Raw genomic sequence first — 20,414 nt, forward strand, 5'->3', positions numbered from 1 at the left:
AATAAAACTGACCAGAAGGCTTCTGACTCATGTACATCACTGAAAAGATCATCTTGATTTCTGTGTGTAATTGCTTAGATATGCTTTAGATACGGTAAGAGGGAATAGCTGCTAATTTACTTTTTTAAATAAAAAACCAAACCCAAAATAACAACCAAAAAAAATCCACTCCCAAAATCCAGAAAAAAAACCCCACAAAGTTTTAAAACAAATTAAATATAAAATTACAGTAAACTGCTAAGGCAAATTTTTAGGTATGAAATTTGACTAATTTTTGAATTTAAGGCTTTTAACAAAAAGTCTTAGAAGAACTGATTACTTATAAAATTTTCATCACTGTAATTTTAAGTAGAACATTAAGTACTCCAAATATTCCTTTCTAAAAATCTCTGAGAAGTTATTGAGTATAACGTGTGTATATATATGGAGTGTAATATAATAAGTAATTATATGGACTATAAGAATTATATTAACTATATTAAATTATTAATACAATAAAAGTAAAAAGGTTATTGTGCAATGTGGAGATTTTCTATGTATTTATCATTTCTTCTGTAGGCCAGAGTGTAATTGTATGATAATGCACATAATGTATGTGTGAGATCTCTCACATACACACACGTTATTTAAGCAGCCTGTGTTTGAATCATCATAGATAATTCATTTTATACTTTTATTAAAAACTATCCAAATTGAATAAAGGCATTGAATAAAGGACTACGCGGATCCAAACTAGGACGATTGATGAAATCCTTGCTACTATTTCTATTATTTACTCTCTTTTAAGTGGCAGGTTGTATTTATGCCAATTTATCTGCTTCAGGGAACACTCTTGATAGCAGAACAAAGTGAATAAAAGTAGTTTGCTTTGCAAATGAATGCAAATGGTGGAGCCTTTCGGGAAGCCCTTTAACAGGAGCAATGCACTTTGATTATGAGTGAAGCTGCCATTTGGACATGGTGAAAAGAGCACGCTTGAACCATTGATTGGGGGAGACAGTAAAAAGTCAGGAAGGGCCCCGTTAAGCTTGCAGTGCGGCAGGCGGATGTCAGTGTGGTTAGAGCACAGTGGGAGAATGACAGGCAGGATTAGTGTCAGGGAGAAGCTTTGCTGTAGTTGTGGAGATGGTCCCTGGGGTCACTCACCTCTGACTGTTGTTCTGTGCTGATGGCTCTGTAATGCAAACTGCTTGATATGTGCCTGTTCATTATCGGAAATAGTGATTAGAAGAGGTACGTCATAAAGAATTCCTTAAAATTAAATAAAATGCCAAACTGCTGATGGTAGCAAAGATTCAGCTCTGCAGTTGTTGCCAAAGGTGCTACAAATGTCAAAGATGGTTACTGCATCTTTTCTTCCAAGGCAAGCGAGATTTCATGCCTTAAACTGCTCTAATTGTTTTTCTTGCTTTGTTCACTTTTATTTGGCCATTATGAAGACAGTTATTTTTAACAGATTGTCTTATGCAGTTAGAGCAAAATATTTTTATATCTTTTAGTTATTGGGTGGTAGAAGCATCTGGTTTGGTTTTGTGGCGTAACAGTGGGGCTTGGGGGGAGGGGTGTTCTTTAATAGTCTTAATGGAATATTAGAATCAACAGATTTCATTCCTGAATCATCCCAGAATGCTAAAACCATAGGATGATTACAGTGACAAAAAGCTGAAATGACTGTTCTGTTTTATTTAGAGGCTTTATATAAAGGTAAAAATGAGGGTATTTTCTTTGCTGGAAAAAATCTCGAATGTGCGATTAAATAAATGTCTAAAATTTTTTATCTTAACCTGTGATGCAATCTTTAACAGAAGTATTAAAGTATTGCTGCTTTTTATCTTTACTGCATTTCACGGTGCTTTGTATGTTGCATAAAAGTTGATGGAAATTAAATGTGTTAGTGTGTACAACACACAAAATATATTTTTTGAGTGTTAAGGATTTTAATGTCTTAACATTGCTCTGCTGTTTTTATGCATTTTCAGCAGCAGCACAAGGAGACAGTACCCAGGTACTTGAAGCTATTAAATTTTCATCTTACATGATTTGATTCATTCGTTTGAAGATTTTTTCAGTATATTACCTCACAAAAATATGTCCGATAGCCCAGTGTAATGAATGTTTTACAAATGTTTTACAGGCACCCGAATGGACGGAGGAGGACCTCAGCCAGCTGACAAGAAGTATGGTTAAATTCCCAGGGGGGACCCCAGGTCGATGGGAAAAGATTGCTCACGAATTGGGTCGATCAGTGGCAGATGTGAGTTCACTCAGATTTGCATTGTATAGAGAGTGACAAACCAGAACAAGACAGGCAGTGTATATGGGGGCTGACATTGTCTTTTGAGAGAGGCTACAATCCTTTTAGGACCTGGAAGTGAACCATTAACTAACTATGCAAGAAGCAGATGTCAGCCAGCCTCTCCCTCTGCAATTAACAGCTGTAACTGATCAGCTGGATGGGGGATTCTGGTGCTTACAGATTTAAGCTACTGTAACCCAATAACAGAAAAACAATGCACTGTGGCTTTTGTAGCAGCCTCCTTTCGCTTCAAGAGAACGTTTGTGTGACTTGGTTAAAGATTACATTTCTGTTTCAAGCTAGTCCTTAAAAAACGTAGATGAGCTAATGGTGTTTAGACAGGTGGTTTCCATTAATTAAACTGAAATATCTGTATCAACTTTAAAACAAGTTATACTTCATTCCCTTTTTCTGGATTATAGCAGGGTTAATGATGATGCTGTGTAAAATGATTAATATCCTTGTTAATTCATATTTTATAGTATTTTAACAGATATCAAAGAAAGCTTGTACTTTCAGTTTTTAAGTGTTATGATCTAAAACCCTTAGGGGCTAGGCTGTAAAAGACTTTTCCTTTTCAAGCAATAGATCACTAGAACATGATGTAGTGTCTGCTGAGGACCATTTGAAAGCCTTTTCAGCTGACCCTATTTTATAAGCTCTGGAGGGGTTAATGAGAATGATGTTTAAATTAGTTGATGTACATTTTGAGATTAGATGTTCTTTATTTATTATATTTCAGGAATTATCTTAAATAATGGGAAACGAAGCCTTGGGGTAGAGCGAAATGTAACCCATTATAGCCTTCTGAGCAATTTCTGTCCTACTTAAGTGGGGTTTTTTTCCCTGTTGGTATAATCACAAAAGGATGTTTTTAGAAGTTATTTTTAAAGATTTTATGTATCTATAGAATTGTGTTACTCACACATACTAGAAAATAAGCCATTTGCACTCTTATCATTTTGAAACAATGCATTACTTGCAAATAAGTGGATGTAACCAAGCAGTTACTAACCTGCTATGCAAATGAAATTGTGGTTTTTGTTTGTTCTGTTTAGTGTTTATCATGCTCCTGAAGTATTTGTACTACTGAAGTGGAGTGACTTTATTAAAAAGATGCTACATTTTAGTAAGCAGGTATTAATAGCAAAAATATTTCAGATGGCTCAGTAGTATGGAGTGAGATCTTTTGAGAATGCTTTGGAAAAAATTATTAATTTGCTTGTTGCTGATAATGCAAACATGTAGCATGCTTCTGCATATTGCAAAACTAACACTATCTTAATGCTGCCTTTTTGCACCCACTTCCTGCTTTATTCCTTGAAGCAGGTGTAAAAACATTCTTTACTAGGAATCCTTTGCATAATATATTTGGCCACCATACTTGCATACATCCAGTATTGGAAAGAAAAAAATGAAGCTCGTTTGCTTCTTCCTTTAGATGAGAAGTCTTGAGCAACGTGTTTTTCAGTGAATTGGAAAGAGAAATGGAAGAAAGGTGTATGTTCCAAGAGCTGTCATTTTCTTGTATGAAAAAAGGCATTTTCAGGGATGTTTATGCTTAGAGAAAGGTCTGAGTGTAACCCTTTTTACTTCCAATGACCTCCAACTGTATGATTAATGTAAGTGTACTCCACACAAGTTTTTGCTTCTCTAAAAATTTCATGCTGCTCGTAATGCTAGGGTAGCTTTCCTGACACAGGCTGCTTATTAGAGTTTCTGCTACTTTTATCATTGGATTGCACAGAGTTACAGTGAAAGGAAACACTTAAACAAAAGCCTTCTGGAAAATTCTCTGGATCTAAACCCATTGTTGTGTAAGTATCAGAGATGTTGAAACTGGGAACTACTTCAGATCTATCCATTCAGTTATTGAACAGGGTGTACAGCTTATCCTTTGTATTTATTGAAGATGACATAGAATACCATCTGAATTTATTGCAAGGATTCTTATTTTGCTTGGGCTTCGCCGTAGTTGGATAAGAAATGTTACACTAAAGCTACAGGGAAAATATCTGGTTTTGTTAAACTCTACACAGAAAAAGAGGTGTTTGCATGAGGAGGTAGTGTTTGCTGCCTGAACAACTGGTTCCACTGGGAAAGGTGCAGGGAGACAAATTCTGGTGTACAAGGTGCTGTTTTGAAATAGCTAGTGTAGCAGAATTTGAGAATCCCTTGCTTACAGCTAATTTAACATTTCTCAAGCCAAATAGAGTCTCAAGTGTGTGGTCTCTGGTAAATGTGCTAGATCTTAAAAAAGGAAAACATTCAAGGGGCATTTTAATTTGGTTTTCCGACACTTTCTGTGACACAGAAATGCTTTTAAAAAACTTGAGACCACTTTCTGCTTGTTTCTTCTGTACAGTATGAAGAGCAGCAAGGCTTGGTTTTCCTTTCACAGTTAGAGAACTGTAGGAGAAGGTGTTGACGAGGTGCACTGTACTTCTTTCCATACGATTTTAAGCATTCGAACCCTCTTTAACAGATTAGCTAAATAGTTATTAATATAAACAAATCCATTCCAAAATTTTCTCCCCTCTGTTGCTTCTGTCTCAAAACCTTTTTCCTCAGCTAAAAAAAGGTTGAAATTATATTTCACCACTTTTTAAAGAATAAACTGAAACCATTAATATATACCTGAAGAACGTCAGTGAAATACGCTCCCTCTAACCACTCCTAAGAGATTCCAATTTAAATTGTCTTAAATGTCTTAAATTTTTAAGAAGTAGATTCCTACATCAAACTGTATTGATTTCCACTGGCAAATTTTAAGCAGAATTAAGTGGGTTGAGGAGAGTGTTCTTGGCTTTTGTGAATTGTTCAGCTTCTTTATGTTGTTTTAACTTAGGTTTGTGGATTTATTTGTTTTGAGTGTTTTTTAATATATTTCAGAATTTTCCTCGTGGAATTAATGAGTTTTGGAACAGTACGAAGCAAAGCTTCTAATGCTTGGAACTTTAATAGTGCTTTTTCACACTTACAGAATGCCAAAAAGTTTGTGTGTCTGTCTCTTTTTCCAAGCTGAACAAATCTCTCTGGAAATTTCTTCCCTGATTTTGCTAGAACATGATTTTGATATCCCAAAACCTGGCAAGCACATGTAAATCTTACAAAGCTAAGAGGAACTGAAAGTGTATTGGAAGATTAGTAGAATTCAGAAAGGTCAGAACAAGTTAAAAAACATAAGATGCAAAAAAAAGGGTGAAATTAAAAAGACAGTATTTGCAAGGACACATAAGATGAGGATCATGTTTGCAAATAAAAGGTGTCAAACAACTGACTAGGGGTAGCTTTTAAAAGCAGGAGCATTGTGGAGATAATATGCTAGATACAAGTCAAAACATAGCGAGCTGTGAAAAAGGCAAGCATCTTACTGCGAATAGACAAACAGGAGAACGGTAAACCTGCATCTGCATCCTTAGTTTGTGCCTAGTTTTCAGTATTGCACTTAAACACGTGATTATGAAGAGTCTACATGAGAATAAAGAGAACCATAGGTCTCTAATGTGTGATCCGCAAGGAAACAGCGAGAAGAAATTAATGTTGAACTGAAGGAAAATATGAATTGAGGATGCAGCTACATAAAAGGAGAGCTGTAAAGAGGAACAGGCTTATGCTATGTGTCCATTTTATACGGCAGAAGTAATTACCCCAAATTTTATCCCAGTTTGCAGTTAGACATTGAGGGGCAGAGAATTACAATGGAGATGATGAAGCAGTGGAATAGGCTGCTGTGGAGTCTCCACATTTGCAGGCCGTTAAGAACAGGTTGGACAAATATCTGCAATAAAGGAAATCGAGGCAGTGATTCTGCCTGAGGTTAGGTTCTTCTCTGCACATGGTCTGTGATTAGTCTAGCAAGTGCAAGCTATCTAGGAGGAAAGGGGAGGAAACAAAACCTTCCCTGCAATTGGAAGCATGTGTGAACTCATTTTAAAAAATGGAAAATTAAAGCCAGATAATCACTGTAAGTTGGTTAGTAATCACTTCATATATGTTAGCGTGACTATTCTTAAATTCAGGGATTCATAACAAAGTGTTATGAATCTACCAGATTCATGAGTCTACTAGATTCCCTGTCTAAACAAGTACATCCACACGGTGTGATGCAGGTCACTGGGAAAGTGCCAGCCAAAATCCATCAATAAACAGCTATGTCCATGTTGTAGAGCCCCTGAGCTCATCCGGCTTTACTGTTGCTATTTGTGCTGCCTCAGATAATACCAGCATAAATTTCTTTGCAACATATTCCTATGCTTTTCAGCTCAGACGTAGGTTAAGCTTGCAGCCGGGGTGCAGATGCAATTGTAAGAAGGCTTGTTACTGTAACTTTAGTCCTGTTAAGTGTAGGTTGTGTTTGCTTTGTCTCTCTTCAGGAAGGCATCTTTTAACAGCCAATGAATAACCAACCCAAAATAGATGAGATTAAGTTGTGCTTACTCTATAATTATTTTTAATTAATTAAGTCACTAATTGTCATTTTAAAATGTGCATATTGGGAATTTAGCAAGATTTTCCCATGAAAAATATTTTCAACTGGTGCAGTGCAATGAAGTATTTCACACTTTCATAACTGAAAGCTTCTAAGGCTTTTTAAGACTTTTGGGGTTTTTTATTCCACTTGGCTGGTGTTATAAATAAGATTTTCAAGTATTTTGATTATGAAAGGGAAATGGAGTTCCGTTGACTCTAATCAGTGTTCCTGCCTGCTGACCTGGTTACCTGTACCACTGCTCTCTGTCATCCTCTAAACATCTGTTCTTTGACCCATTTTCCTTGCTGAATTTGTTGCTTCGGGGTTAGTTCTCATTCCTGTCCTCCAGTACTTAAGGAAATAATTGACCTTTTAAAGCAAAATAAAAAAAATATGTTTGAATTTCCGAAGTACTTGAACACCCTATAACATAGTATAAATAATGAATGGAGCAGAGTTTCAAGACTACTATTTCTGCAAAAGTTACATTGTTTGATTTGACAAATGCTAAGCCTTATGAAGATTTATAATGATGATTGTCAGCTTTTACTGAATTCAAAAATAGAGAAAAAGCACTTAGATGGGAAATTATAGAAGTATATTGTACTTGACAATACCTACCCTTATGGATAAAAAGTTTAAAAAAAAATATTTGCTGAAAGGCATAAATTAATTTCAGTAAGTACAAAGGACATTCAAATTGTAAAAATAACAGAGGAAGTAAAAGCTGTCTGGCATGCCAAACAGACTTTAATGTGATTATTAGGTACAGGTTTTTTAAATTAAAGGCAAAGAGATCTCAGATTTCATACTTGTGAATTAATATCATTCACTTGTCTTACGGGATTTAAACTGATTCTGTTTGCTCCTGCAGTCACTAATCTCATTCATTTGTGTTGCAAAACCAGACTGATTGGGATTTGTGGCTTGTAAAGAAGGACACTAAGGTAGACAGCAGAACAAAAGACAGGTGGATGTATTTGAGCAGGCATTCTGAATTATAATGAAACCCAAATGCATAAGGTTCGGGGGTACTTTGTGATCTCTTTTGTATGTCCGAGCAACAGTTTCAGCCTATAAGTCTGACTGTGTGAGTTCATACTCCTTCTAATTTATATGCCATTCTAAAATAGGTTTCTTGTTTTGACACATGCAAGCTCATTACTTTGCCAGCAAGAAAACGTCTATATAAAAAATGATCCATATGTAAAAGTTCATGAATTTATTATTTATTATGGTTTTTTGCTTCTGGAGATTAAGTGTTTTCCTAGGTCTGTTTTGCATTTCATTTTGTATACTATGTCTGTGTTAACTCAGTTTCTGTGCTCTCCAGTTGTGGATATTCTGAAACATTCACCCTTAGTAACTTGCATATATTTATGTAATCAATAGGTCTTCCAGTTGCTTATTGAAGTATAAAGACCTAGCTCTGGATTGAGGTCCAAAAGGGCTTATGAATATCAAAGATGGGATTTAGATCCTACATAGGTCATGTCGATCCCTCAATCTGAAAGTGAAATCTTTGAAACACCTGTCTAATCCCACAGACACACCAGGATGTCTCTGTTGATGTGCGGAGGGGAGGAAAAGATGATTGCTGTTTACCATTCCATCATTGCACTGAATTTTTTTCTGGACAGTCCTGTAGTTGCCCCTGCAGTTTTTGCAGAATTGGCAGCTCAATGCATCTTACACCCAGATGCGAATCAGTTTGATTTCTTTCTTGTAAAGCATGACCAGAGCATTCTTCTCACTCGAAGGAGAGAGTTGGTTTTTTTTACTTAAGGCAGTAGGACACCAACTTTTCATACAATCAGATGGCTTGTGAGGTGGTCAAGCCAGTGCTGCTGCAACTTTTTAGAGTGTCTTGAATTAACAATATCTCACATACCTCATGGTGAGCTGGTTTTGAATTCCATTGCAGAATTCAAATCTTCTGCCTTAGGAAAGGTAATGCACTTTGCATCATCACAAAATAAGACGTTCAAGCAGTTTTTGCAATGGGCATTTGAGCCAAACTCTTATCTTACATGAGTGCCCATACTGTTGATCTAAAGACTCTTAAATATGGATTTTAACTGAAAAAAAAAACCAAAAACCGAAACCAAACCAGCCTACTGTGACATCTCCACCATCATAACAATTCTAGTTTGGGTTCTTTCTCTTTCTGTGTCCTGAAAAGTCTGTTGCCTCTTTAAATTAACTATTTGGGTGCTTACGGTGGAGAGAGCTTAGTGGTTTTTTACTTCTGGTGATTCAGGCAAAGTTTGCCTTCTTTGCAGGCCACATCTTAAATTGCATCATAATTAAATTCACAGTTTTTCAGGGGTTCTTTTGAGGTAGCTACCTCTTCTTTATCTGCTGTGGCAAAGTTCAGAACCACACTTGGCTTCAAAATCCATAACCATAAAAACCTGTACTGTTACTGACTGCAGCTGGTTTGTCTAAGCAAATTCAGTTAAATTCATAACAAGTTTCTTAGCTCTTTTGAGAACAAAAGCACATAGTCCTTAAAGTACTCATTTGCTATGTTAGCACTGAATTCAACATCTGATTTACACAATGGATAAAGACTAGTTACCTGACAGACTTTTGGCAATGCCAAAACAAAGGTGCATCTTTTGATTGGAAATATTTCCTTTCAAGAGATCTAGTAAGTTAAATAATCAAATATAAACCAAGCTTCCGCCATGTCTCACTCCTGGTAGGTCTTGGAGTAATCCAAGCTGAAGTACGTCATCTTACTACATGGCCTCAGTCAATTCAAAGTTAAAATGTTCATGTTTGTGTTTTAAATTATGCAGTTACGCTGTTTAATGTCTTCATCAGTGATGTAGACAGCGAGATCGAGTGCATCCTGAGCAAGTTTGCAGATGACACCAAGCTGGGTGGTGTAGTTGCCACACCGGAAGGATGGGATGTCATCCAGAGGGACCTGGACAGGCTGGAGAAGTGGGCCTCTGAGAACCTCATTAGGTTCAACAGGGCCAAGTGCAAGGTCCTGCACCTGGGTCGGGGCAGTCCCCGTTTTCAGTACATGATGGGCAATGTGCACACACAGCCCAGAAGGCCAACCATATCCTGGGCTGCATCAAAAGAAGCATGGCCAGCAGGTCAGGGGAGGTGATTCTGCCCCTCTATTCCTCTCTTGTGAGACCTCATCTGGAGTATTGTGTCCAGTTCTGGAATCCCCAGCGTAAGAAGGATATGGAGCTGTTGGAACGGGTCCAGAGGAGGGCTACAAAGATGTTGCGAGGGCTGGAGCACCTCTCATAGGAGGACAGGCTGAGAGAGTTGGGCTTGTTCAGCCTGGAGAAGAGAAGGCTCCAAGGAGATCTTATAGTGACCTTCCAGTACCTTAAAGGGGCCTACAAGAAAGCTTGAGAGGGATTATTCATAAAGGCTTGTGGTGATAGGACGAGGGGGAATGGGTATAAACTGGAGAGGGGCAGATTTAGACTAGATATTATGAAGAATTTCTTCACCATGAGAGTGATGAGACACTGGAACAGGCTGCCCAGGGAAGTTGTGGCTGCCCCATACCTTGAGGTATTGAATGCCAGGTTGGATGGAGCCTTGGGTAACTAGATGATCTTTAAGGTTGCTTCCAACCCTAGCTACTCTATGATCCTGTGATTCTATTTGAAGTTTCACCAGTCTGTTAAAGATGGAAGACAATTATAGCAGCCTTTTTAGTGTATGCAAGGGAAGGCAGTATATAAAGCAACAAATTTTGAGTCTGTCATATGAAAATAAAGGAATGGATCATTATCTTTTTCTGACTTGGGTCAAACAGTTCTTGATATAATAGCGGTTGCTATATAAATGCTGTCTAGGTCTAGATTGGAACAACAACTGAGTGCAGCGGGTAGTGTTTTAGTTACACAGGGAGAACTTCAAATTTAGCAATTCATTCTGTGCTGTTCTGGAAAGCTAGATTTGCAAAAACCTACTACTCTGAGAAAGCCAGGAAGACATTAAAATCCTGTCTGTGTCCTGCTTTCCTTTATGAAAAAGAATATGATTATAACTCAAATTAGCCTCAAATATTCAAGAAATTCCTCAATGCTGCGTATTAGACTCAACTACTCACAGGCTGTTTCTACATTATATGTTTCCGTAATTCTATAGATCTTAGTATTTTTGCACAACGTAACTAGGCAGAGAGCAAGCAGGAAGGTAACAACTGGGTGAATGGAACACTGCTACTGGAACAGCAAATTTAAGAGTTGATGTTGAGAAACTGTGGCAGCTTCAGTAAATATTTAAAGAACTTCTGCTTGTTAAGTTGCTATGACTATTAAAAAATTTCATTAGAACCTCCAGTTTTCTGCAGCACAATAAGATGTCATCCTCACTTGCAAGAAGGTTACATGCATTTGGAAAGCCAAGTGACTTGGGTTGTTTCTTCCTTTACAAACCCCACGCTATTTTCTCAAAATGTTGTCAGAACTTCAGAGGTTTGTACTTCTGTAATTATCTGGCGCAATTGTAATCAAAATAATATCCTGTTCAGAGAAGGAATGTAGATTGTTGCCCAAAGAAGGTTGCCAGGAGACAGCAAAATGGCAAAGGCTTCAAAGCCCTCTTGTCATGTGCCCTGGAAGCTGGGCTGGTCGTGGTGCTGGAGGGATCAGTGGAAGTGCTGGGCTGGTGGCTGCTGCTGTGGGAGTGGGGAATCGCTTTCCATCTTCTGCAAAAGGGCTCTTTCTCTCTCTTTGGCATCAGTAGGACCACTGTACCTGACTTTACAGGGTTTCCCCTCTAGCTCTGTCACAATTCTGTGCTTTTTTATGCCTAACTTCCCTGCAGAATGAAAGGTAACCTCTCATTCATGTGATAGCAAAATTTGCTTTTGCCTGTGCTACAGAGAGTCCTTTAAGCTGACTCTTAATATTTTTTCTTTTCTCCTGTATTTTTCTGAAGCATCGATTGTCCCATCTGAAAGAGGTGGCAGGTATCTAGGGTAACAAGAGATTTAACATCTGGATGGTCAGGATGAGGAATGTTTTTACTGCTAGATGTCTTGTTGAGTGGCAACTTGTCTTGTGATCTGGACTAATTGTCAGCAGTACAGGAGGAAACCAGCTCTGTCTGGCTTTCAATGCATAAAGTCATCCCACTAATCCCACTTGCTTTCAATAAAATCTTTTTGTAGCTGAAGAGCTATTGAAACTGAATTCATAAGGAAGTTTTCAGGAGCAAACTGTTCCTGTGGTGTCTTGCTATAGATTCTATAGTAAGATGGTTCAGTAATTTGATAGCTTGCAGCCAACATGGGTTTGTTTGGTTGTTTTTTTTTTGGTCATCTTTCTCTGTCTAAGAAAATCTGTTTCACTGTGCATGCGATTACCTATCTTTATTGTGGCTTCTGTTACCCCTGTTGGACTACAGGCTTGCCTAGGTTATTTGGGCATAGAAACAGCAGCATTTAAAGTTGATTCCCATGAAATAATGCAGTGTTTCTGTTCAGCAGTACAAATACTGCCAGAATATAGGATTTGCCCTCTTCTGTTTTTAATCAATTTCACAGTCTTGATCCTTATTATTTAAGATGTCCCCAGACCCAGGATTTCTTAAGGGCTGGCAAATTCTCTGGTGAAAGCTGTTGTCAATAACAGCAGGCTTTTAGTACAACTTTTCACAGTCATGATAAAACTGATAATTTAATGTACATGGAAAACATAATTTTAAAGAATTATGCAGGAACAATCAGCAATAATAACTAGAAGAGTAATTCTACAGCTGCTTCGTACTTTGAATAACGGCTTCATACTTTGAATAACAGTATTTTCAAGTATGTTATCTGTTACCTAATGAAAATGTAATAGTGTAGGCACATTATGGTAAGAAATTAGGTGGAGAAAGCAATGGAGCAACTTACATTGTGTAACTTAGGTTTTTTTAATCACTGTTAAGAAGTAGCTAGTAGATGACACTATTCACCACTTGAGAGGAAATTTAAATTGATATTAAAGATGTCAGAAAATATGGAGGAACTGGCCATGGAAGAGTCTCAAAATTTGAGTGGCAAGAGCAATGATTAAACTCAGATCAAATTTAAATAAAACTTCATGTGTTCCATAGGTTAGATTCCTAATAATCCATAGTAGTTTAATACTGACATGTTATGATTCTTGCCCTGTGTCAGTATCTTTAACGGCAATGACAGTTGAAGCTGATGGACAAATGAATCTTAAGTCTAAATAAGTGTATTCTGAATTCTAAGTGAAAAAGAGCTGGAGTAAACATGAACTTTACATAGCATCTGGACTTGCAAAATCATCCATATGAAGTAGAAAGCTTACAAAAAAAAGAGAGAGAGAGAATAATAGATGAATAGTCTTCTCATGTAACCTGTGAATGATGATAGTAAAGCTGTTAGTAAGAAGCTTGATGAGTTGTCAAAGTTATGTCAGCTTGAAGGGGCTTGTTTAGTGTTTGGACTTGTAGATTTTCAGTATCTAAACCATACACACAGTTGTTATTTCCAGCTTCTCTGGTGAATATTCAAATTGAAAGTCCATCAAATGTGGACAGCTATCATAATGGATAAATGGAGTAACTTACTACAAATGCTGCATCTGGGTTCAACAAGTTATTATGGCTAAAGTTATCCAAAATACTTTTTGGGATGTAGGGGGAAATGTGAGATGCGATTAGGACGCAGGAATAAACAAAAATCATGCACTTCTGTAGTGAGGAGGGCTGGTTTACATTCCTATTCAATTAGATCTAAAATGCAACAAAATTTATTATGGGATGCCTACACTAACCTAATTTGCGAATGTCTGTCTCGCAAAGAAAACTTGAATCTGGCTTACTGATCTGCACTACTTCCAATGCAGAGTTTGTTGCATGCGTAGTCCTGGTTTGAAAGATAAAATAATTGCCAACCTCCAAGAACATCAAAGGCTCAACACAGAGAACCAAACATTAGCAACTTGGTGTACCTGTCTTTGTCTTTGCTTGCGATTTATTCTGCTCTGTTTTGTTCAAGAAATCTTTTCTTCTGTCTCTTTCCTAACTTCTTGGCCTTAGGAGTAGGCTGTAAGTCTGTGAAAGAATTACTTTAAAAGTAGCAGAATGGTTTAGAAACAATTTTCTGGAGTATGTGTATACAGTTAATGCGTTGTTACATTCACAAAGAAGCCACTGCATCATTGCAGTAAGCTCTAAAGGATCAGCCACTTCTTTCCATGACAAGTTCTTCTCACTCTTTACAAAATAATCTATAATAATCCCTTGTATATAACATCATTTCTATTTAAGAAATACGAGCAGAACACCACTAAGAATCCATTCTGTTCAGCAGTCAAGAATGGATTCCTGTCCACTCAGCTTTTTAAAGCATTGGCCCTATAGAGACACTTTGCTAATAATGAAAATAGAACGTGAACACTGTAATTTGGATAATTTTAGACTGTAAACTCTTTAAGGAAGGCAATTTCTGTTAGTGGGTCACCTGTTTTAATGAGGATCCTGCCTACTGTTTCAAAATCATTTATAATTACCTGTTTGTGTTAGTATTCTGTGATTTCTTCTTGGGCGATTGAAACTAAATACTATATTGCAGTAGCACAAACTGGAGCTTCCTATGCCAGATGTCTACCCCTGGATAAAGGTTTTGGTTAATTAGAGTTGGGATTTTTTTGTTCACAGAGTTAAATGAAAACTTAATCATCCCAGAAAATGAGGCTTAATTTGTTACGTCTTGCTGTCATTTTGTTAAGGAGATCCAGCACTTGCCTGTTTTTAAAACTAAGTCCTGCAGTTTCATGGGCAGAAAGTCAGGTGGGAACAACACAGGCTAGATTAGAAGCAGATGGTACTGAAGTATTTTAACTATTGAAGTACTCGCAAATCTTGTCATAGAACAAAAATCCTGAATCTTTATATTTTTCTCCTTTTTTCCAGCAAATAGCTGCACAACTTCTGGCAGATTTCCTGTCTAGGGCTGTTCTGTGTAGAAGATAATTATTATTGTTAACATTAGTTAGCTAAGACAGCAGAAGTCTAAATCATTCATACTACTATCCCATATGGAGGAATTCCTGGTTTTGCTGGAATCGTAGAATAGTTTTTCCACCCCTCCTTGCCATTGGGTGGAAAAACTTTCCACTGGATGAGGTTGCTCAAAGCCGTATTCAACCTGGCCTCGAACACCTCCAGGATTGAGCATCCACAACTTCTTTGGGCAGCCTGTGCCAGTGCTTCCACCACCCTCACTGGAAAAGATTTATTCCTAATATCTAATTTAAACATACCCTCTGTCCTATCACTGCACTCCTTGACCCCAGAGCCCCTCCCCAGTTTTCCTCTAGGCCCCCTTTAGGTACTGGGAGGCTGCTATAAAGTCTCCCTGGAGCCGCCTTTCTCCAGGCTGAACAACCCAAACTCTCCCAGCCTGTCCTCGTATGGGATGTGTCTCTGATCACCTTTGTGGCCTTCCACTGGCCTCGCTCCAACAGATCCATGTCCTTCCTGTGCTGAAGACTCCAGAAGCATTGCTTACATTATTTTAATAAGCTAGACGTTTTCAAAAGTTACTTTTTGCCCGTTTGCTGTGTGCTGGTTGCCATGTTCAGCTGTCATTCTGCACTAAGCTGCTAATGAATTCTTCAGTAGCTCCAGTAATATGACATTTTAAATAGTCCTTTGTTGTTGTTGTTTTCATGCAGGTTACCGTGAAAGCCAAACAAGTGAAGGATTCTGTTACACTTACACCAGGTGTGTGCTACTAAGTCCTGATGGATGCTTATAAAAAGTTACAGCTATGCAGACAGAGTGTGTTTTGTACTTTCTGTGCATGCTTTGCCAAGAGACTTTTGCAGCCTTGCCTTACTTTGACCAAAGAGAAGAACTGATGTTCTTTTCATTCACTTGTTCATTTGTCCAGGCTGTTCTGGTCTGCTTGTTTCTATCAGTGTGGTAATGTACTAGCACTGCACATAAACCAGATAAGCTTTCATTGGCAAAATTCATTGCTTCATAACAAAGACCTTGATTTCTCGATAAGCATTTTCCTTAAACTCTTAATTCAGAAGAGCTTTTTCTCTTCTCTGCCCTATTCTGGGCATCTTTTCTTTGCGGGCAGTTTATGGTTTGTTCTGTTTTTTGAGAGGTGTAACAACAATACTTCTAACAGGTATCATCAGGCTCTCTGAGCTTAAAACGCTGGCCCAGAATTCCCAGAATGTCAAAATCAATGTGAATTTGCCAGACCACATAATCACCCAGCGAGAAAAGGAGGAAGAAGAGGAAGAGGAGGGGAACTACGATCACTCCCCAGAGCAGATGGATGTCCAAACAGATCAAAAGGAGACCAGTGCAAGTGAAACTAGACCCCGCAAGCGGAAAATTGTCAAAGCACCTGAAGTGATTCTGCCAGCAACAAAAGAGGTACAAGAACAGAAGAGCAGAGGAAGACGCCAGAAAGATTTTGATAGTGCCGAGCAAGAGGAAGGGAGTGATGATGAGAGCAGAAAAAGAGAGAAAAGCCGTGCCCCAGAAGACCTGTGGACTCAAAATCAACAGAAACTTCTTGAAATGGCCTTGCAGCAGTATCCAAAGGGAACATCAGATCGCTGGGATAAAATAGCAAAATGTGTTCCTGGAAAAAACAAGGTAGGCCTAGTTTTGTTTGAACTATAATACAAATTGAGGGGAAACATATTTTCTACCAGTGTATGGTAGAACTGAGGGTCCATCCAGAAAGGTGAGTCCTTTACTTAGCCTGTTAGTCCAGACATGATCAATGCTGTTTAGAGCGTTACTGTCATGTTTGTTGTTTTTATTTGAAGTACATTTTCATTTAATTTGGTTTGTTTGATCTGTTACAGAAAATGTTGAAGTACCTCCTGTTTCATTTAAAATACCTGCCTTTCCTCTGCCTTTCAGATCTTCAGTTGCAGGACAAATTAGATTTTAAGACAAATTTTCATTCAAAGTTAGTAACCAAATGTTGGTGTGCTGCTTTGCTTACACTTTTACAATACCTTTCTCAACCCGTCTCAATGAACAAACAAAATAAGTAATCCATCTGCAAGTGTTAAATGCTCAATAATCTATGTTCTTTTTGTAAGTATAATATTTTAAAAATAGCATTGTCAATTATATAGTTGATCTGTGCTAGATTTTGTAATAGTTGTGATAGTTTAGTTTGCTTGCTTCAGTCATTGTAGCTGCAGAAAATCCTGACTTTATTAGTGCCAAACACAGTAAGAGAGAACAGGAAGCATGGGTGGGGGATTTGAGTGTTTTCCCTGGCTCTGAAGCTGTTCAACAGGATTTGGTGGCAGTAGGTGCTACGTTAGTGACTGTGAAGCCTTGTCTTTAACCCAGTAACCTGCCTGCAGTGGGCTCATACCAGAATAACTGTTCTGAAATAGCTTGTACAATACAACTGTTTAATAATTGCTTTTACAGTCATTGCCAAGAAGTACTAGGCAACTGTTTACCTGGGTTTGTGTGCTCTTTAAAGAGAGAAATTATCCATTAAGAAACATAAATCTCAAGTTCGTTTTTCTGATCCGCTCTTCACTGGATGTAGATTCTCCTGAAATGCAGGGCACAACTTCAAAAAAGAACACGAACAAAAAAATAAAAACACTTTCCCCCACCCCAGCTCTTCTAGAATCAGGGAGCACGTATAGAGTTAAAGCAATAGTAAAATATCAAAGTTTAATTAACCTTTTGTTTTTCCTTTTAGGAGGAGTGTATAGCAAGATACAAGCTGCTTGTTGAACTGGTACAAAAGAAAAAAATGGCTAAAAGCTGAGTGAGAAGAAAAGTAGCTCATCTTTGTCAAAATGGGGTTTTAAATCTCACCTGCAGAAAACTGCATTTTTGTACCTCATTATTTCTAAACGTCCTGTGCCTTAGTAAAAGAAAACATTAATAAATCTTATGCCATCTTCCCTATTATGTGTGTTGAAGAATGAAGGTGTATTTTTGTGTTGGAGAACTGCTTGTGCAGATGTGTGGTAACAGGGTCTTAAAAATTAGTGGACCTTCAGGAAACCCCACACTGATAAGTGCATTTTGATACTCATAGGTTTACAGCCAAGGAATGCACAGAATATAGAGAATGTTTTTGTTTTGGAAGAAAGAATTGATCTGAAACTGTTCAGCAAGCGTAAGAGCAGTAGAACTCTGCACTCAACGTGTATTTTCCTTTCTTGCAGCTCTAAGTCCAAGACCATGTGCTTATAAGCATGTCTGCTGCTACATGGAATGTCAAGGCATTCTAGCAGTATTGTGAAATGAACATTTTTCTAATCTTCACTTCCACGCACGTACATGTCCATTTACAGTTGTAAATACCTTTTTTTACCTACCCAGCTCTAGTGCCAGATGCTCATGTTCTTCAAGTACTGTTACCATTCTCCTGCTAGCAAAATATTTTCATTTCTCAGGGCAGGTGTGAGCCGGACCTCCATGTGCCTTGGGCGCTACAAGTTTGCAGGAGCGGCTTTCAGTCTCCCAGGGTCTGTGCTGCGGCTCTCACCGAAGTTGGAGCTGAGTCTATTTGGAGCATCTTCTGCTTTACAGCTGACAATGTATGAACTAACACTTTTTTGTTGATTGTGCAATGTGACCTCCTTGTGAGAGGAGTTGAAACTGATAGAAACATGGTTTCACTTTAAAAGAGCTCATCTTTACGCAGACCCAACAGTGAGATTTTTAGTGCAGTTTATGAAAAACAGGCACCAGAAAATCAGTGAAATGTCACCCAGTGCTGCAGCTGGAAGCGGAGCTCCTGCTAACACAGCTCGAGTGGATGAAGTTGATAAAACCAGGATTTGAGCTGTCACAGGCTGCCCAGAATTAGCTGGCTCATGCATTGTCATTGGTGCCAGCAAAGCTGGGGTTTGGTGAAAGAAACAGCAGAAACTTTAAAAGCCTCTTAAGAACATGGAAATCTTGTGAAATGCAGCACATCCAGCCTGCGTTGTGCTCATGGCGCTGAACCCAGAGTGGTTCCAACATATTTGTGGGCAGCTGGGCAACCAGTGACTCGGAAGCGTGAGCTGCTTTGACACCAGAGGATTCCACAGGGAGGGCAGCATCGGCCGCCACTGACCTGGTGCCAAATCAGCCACAGAACATCATCTTTGATGTCAGGATCTGCAAAGTCATTGAAACAAGGTTGGTTTTCGACTGCATCTGGCTCTCACTTGAACTTTGATGAGATTTTAAGGATGTCCTGAATTTGACAATCTCACTGGGATTTCCAGCTTTGCCCCTTTCTTGCTTCTCTACTTCCTACCAGGAGCCCAATACCCGAGCTTGGGCAACCCCTCGCCAGTTAAGGGAAACGCATAAGGAGCAGCAGCACTTCCCCTGGTGCTGGTTTCTGTGATATTGCTCTAATAGGCACAAGACGACCAAAACTTCCTGTCTACCAGGATCTGTCCTAAGTCCCCAAATAAAGCAACAGTAACACAGCCCTCCAGGCCATGACTCCAGTAGAAGGAATTCGGGATCCCCTGCGGCATATTGGGCTTTTCTGCCTCTCGCCTACAGCTCTAGCTTTGTGGGGTGCAGCTCTGGTGGCCCAGGGTGTTCCAGCCGTCCTCTCCCTTCTCAGTAGTAACAAACAGGCAATGCCCAACAGAGCCAGAAGAAAGCTGGAGCCAGTTCTAGAGCTCAGCTGTACGGTGCGTAGGTTCCATCAATGAAAACACCTCTGTTCAACTTGGTCTTCCAAGCCTCTTTGTCTTACAGCATAAAACATTCCAGCTACCCCTAGAATGTAGGGACATTTTTTCTAGCTCGTGCCAGCAGAGGAGCCCATTCTGCAGGTGGCAGAGGGCAGGTAAGCAATGTCCCAGCCGTACCCCGTGATGATCCACATTCCCCTGGGGTCAGTTCTGAGCCCCCTCATTTAGCCATCTTCTTTCAGGACTCTGGTTTTCCCCATCTGAAAATAACACACAAACGTTCAGTCCTCAGGACTTGAGCAGAGGGAATCAATACACGAATGGCTCGGGCCTCTGGCAACACCATCTTCTCACTGCTCACTCCAAGGGCTCAGCCAGGGGCTGCATCTGACTAGCAAGGGGATAAAAAGCAGGGCCCAGCCCTTGTCTGCCACCCTCACATCTTCAAGGACAGGAGGGGAAGGGTCAAGTTCCTCCTTTGCTGCCTGGGAAACAGACCCAGGAGTTCAGCTGGGGCTTTCCCAGACCCCCAGGGAAGTGTTTTTGGGAAGTCTTTTTACAGACTCCAGTACAACCATTATAGCAACGACCAAAGGCCTCGGTCAGCTGAATGCTGGCCCCATGCAGGTAAAGAGCCCGTCCTGCCTCTGCAGCTCTCGCCAAGTTATTTCAGTGTTAACTGGGGCCAGGGGAGCAGCAGCTCCTCCCCAACTCGCACAGCACCTTCTTTTGGAAGGGTGAAAGCAAACGCTCCCGCCCCGAGACCCCCGCAGAGGGGCTGCAACTGCCCCTGTACAGACAGGGGGGCAGGAGCTGCTCCGCTGCCTCCTGACAACAAACACTTAGACGTGAAAAGATTTTTAAAGTTTGTTATAATCGATTTTAGTGGCCCCCGTGCAGCTGAGCTCCCTCCTGCAGGGTGGTGGGAACAGACACGTTCTGCTCCAAGACTCCCATTCACACAAGCAGAACCTGACGC

The 20,414-nt window shown here is 39.3% G+C and overlaps 1 protein-coding gene across 1 annotated transcript in view; it reads left to right on the plus strand.

Moving 5' to 3' along the window:
• The window catches only part of DNAJC1 (DnaJ heat shock protein family (Hsp40) member C1), a 106,193-nt gene extending 88,235 nt beyond the window's left edge, over window positions 1-17,958 (plus strand). The window contains exons 9-12 of the mRNA XM_069859482.1: window positions 2,135-2,254; window positions 15,452-15,500; window positions 15,919-16,397; window positions 17,482-17,958. Of these exons, the coding sequence (XP_069715583.1) occupies window positions 2,135-2,254; window positions 15,452-15,500; window positions 15,919-16,397; window positions 17,482-17,550 (717 nt within the window). The 3' untranslated portion in view covers window positions 17,551-17,958. The remainder of the gene's footprint in view (window positions 1-2,134; window positions 2,255-15,451; window positions 15,501-15,918; window positions 16,398-17,481) is intronic.
• Window positions 17,959-20,414: the final 2,456 nt, after the last annotated feature.

Source organism: Phaenicophaeus curvirostris, chromosome 6 (assembly GCF_032191515.1).
Source record: "Phaenicophaeus curvirostris isolate KB17595 chromosome 6, BPBGC_Pcur_1.0, whole genome shotgun sequence".
In the NCBI taxonomy this organism is placed as follows: Eukaryota; Metazoa; Chordata; class Aves; order Cuculiformes; family Cuculidae; genus Phaenicophaeus; species Phaenicophaeus curvirostris.